At 67.2% G+C, this 1,550-nt stretch overlaps 1 protein-coding gene across 1 annotated transcript in view; it reads right to left on the bottom strand.

Annotated features, from left to right (window-relative positions):
- The window catches only part of LGALS3BP (lectin, galactoside-binding, soluble, 3 binding protein), a gene marked incomplete at its 5' end in the record, with an annotated part of 5,636 nt that overhangs the window by 1,450 nt on the left and 2,636 nt on the right, over window positions 1-1,550 (bottom strand). Inside the window, one exon of the mRNA XM_015562686.1 lies at window positions 1,339-1,550. Within this exon, the coding sequence (XP_015418172.1) occupies window positions 1,339-1,550 (212 nt within the window). The remainder of the gene's footprint in view (window positions 1-1,338) is intronic.

Raw genomic sequence — 1,550 nt, forward strand, 5'->3', positions numbered from 1 at the left:
AACCTGGAGGGGGCGGGGGGCTCAGCACCAGGGGCCGCCCCTTGCCCCGCAGGACAGCAGGTGTGCCCGGGGCGGCTGCCGCCTCTCTTCTGGGTTTGCCACTGAGCCACTGACCCCTGCGTGCGGCCATTGCAAGAGGCATCAGACCCCTTCCTCCCCCCGGTTTACCTCAGGTCGACCCACATTCCAACCTCGGGTTTGCTCAGAGCCCTGGGCACCGACAATGGGGCGGACCCCGGGCGGGTCGGCTGGGAGAGGCCCCACCTCCTGGTCTCCCTTTTCCATCGCCATCCCCGGGGCCACCATCCCGGCTGGTGGGCCGAGCTCGGCCTTGGCAGGGCCTCGGTGCCAGGACCTGCGGGCCACCCTGGGCACTGCCCCTTCCCCTGCAACGAGCCCCCCCGCCCCACACCCGGGGCCCAGCCAGTGGCGGTGACAGAGGGCGGGCCTGGCAGGATGTTTTTGTCACCGCCTCTTACTTCTCATTTCAGCTGCGCAGTCCCCCCCAAGCCCCGGGCTCCGCCTGCCCGAGTGGTGGGAGCAGTCACCATCATCCCCGGCCCTGCCAACACCCTGAAAGGCGTGGGGTGTCAGTGACCCGAGAACCACGGGGATTGGCAGAGGCCTCAGCAGCGGAAGGGGGTGTCTGCGGGCTGACCCCATGGGGAGGGGTCTCCTGAGGCCGCCTGGGGCCGGACACGCAGCCTCTGCCTTGTGGGCAGGAGAGACAGACAGACAGACAGGCAGGCAGAGAGCCCCGAGCGCTGCCGGAGGCTGCGGCACTGGCCTCCTCCTCAGACCGGCCTAGAAGCAAACCCGCGGGACAGGCAGGCTGGGAGCAGGCCTCTGCCTGTTAAACGCCACCTGGGTCCCGGCGTGTCCCTCTCGCCTGGGAGCGCAAGTCATAAGGGAGACGCCGCTCTCCTAGGATTCTTCCAGCCCAGTTCCCACAGCCCCGCGGGGCCCCCTGGTGGTGGCTAGTGAGCACTCCCACAGGGCCGTGCCTGTGTGCGAGAGTGTGTGTGTGTACGTGTGCATGTGGTGTGTGCGTGCGTGTGATGTGTGTGCATGAGGACAGCATGTGTGTGTGTGCCTGTGTGTGTGTGCGTGCGCGCGTGTGGTGTGTGATGTGTGTGAGATGTGTGTGCATGTGGTGTGCGTGCGTGAGATGTGTGCGTGTGCGTGCGTGTGATGTGTGTGCATGAGGACAGCATGTGTGTGTGTGCGTGCGTGCCTGCGTGTGTGCGTGCGCGCGTGTGGTGTGAGATGTGCGTGCATGTGGTGTGCGTGCATGTGAGATGTGTGCGTGTGCGTGTGCGTGTGCGTGCGCGTGCGTGTATGTGTGTGTGTGTGTGCATGTGCCCGGCCGCCCCGGGACACCCACCTGAGGAAGTCTGGGACCACAGGCAGGCACTCGGCGTCCACCTCCATGGTGACCGTGCTGCCCGGCTCTGACCACAGGGCCTGGGCCTCGGGGTTGCTGGTCAGGATCAGGCTGTGGGCGCACAGGCTCAGGGGCTCCGCGCCGTCCGCCTTCACGGCCACGGTCA

The sequence above is a fragment of the Myotis davidii genome, unplaced genomic scaffold, assembly GCF_000327345.1.
Source record: "Myotis davidii unplaced genomic scaffold, ASM32734v1 scaffold991, whole genome shotgun sequence".
Classification (NCBI taxonomy): Eukaryota; Metazoa; Chordata; class Mammalia; order Chiroptera; family Vespertilionidae; genus Myotis; species Myotis davidii.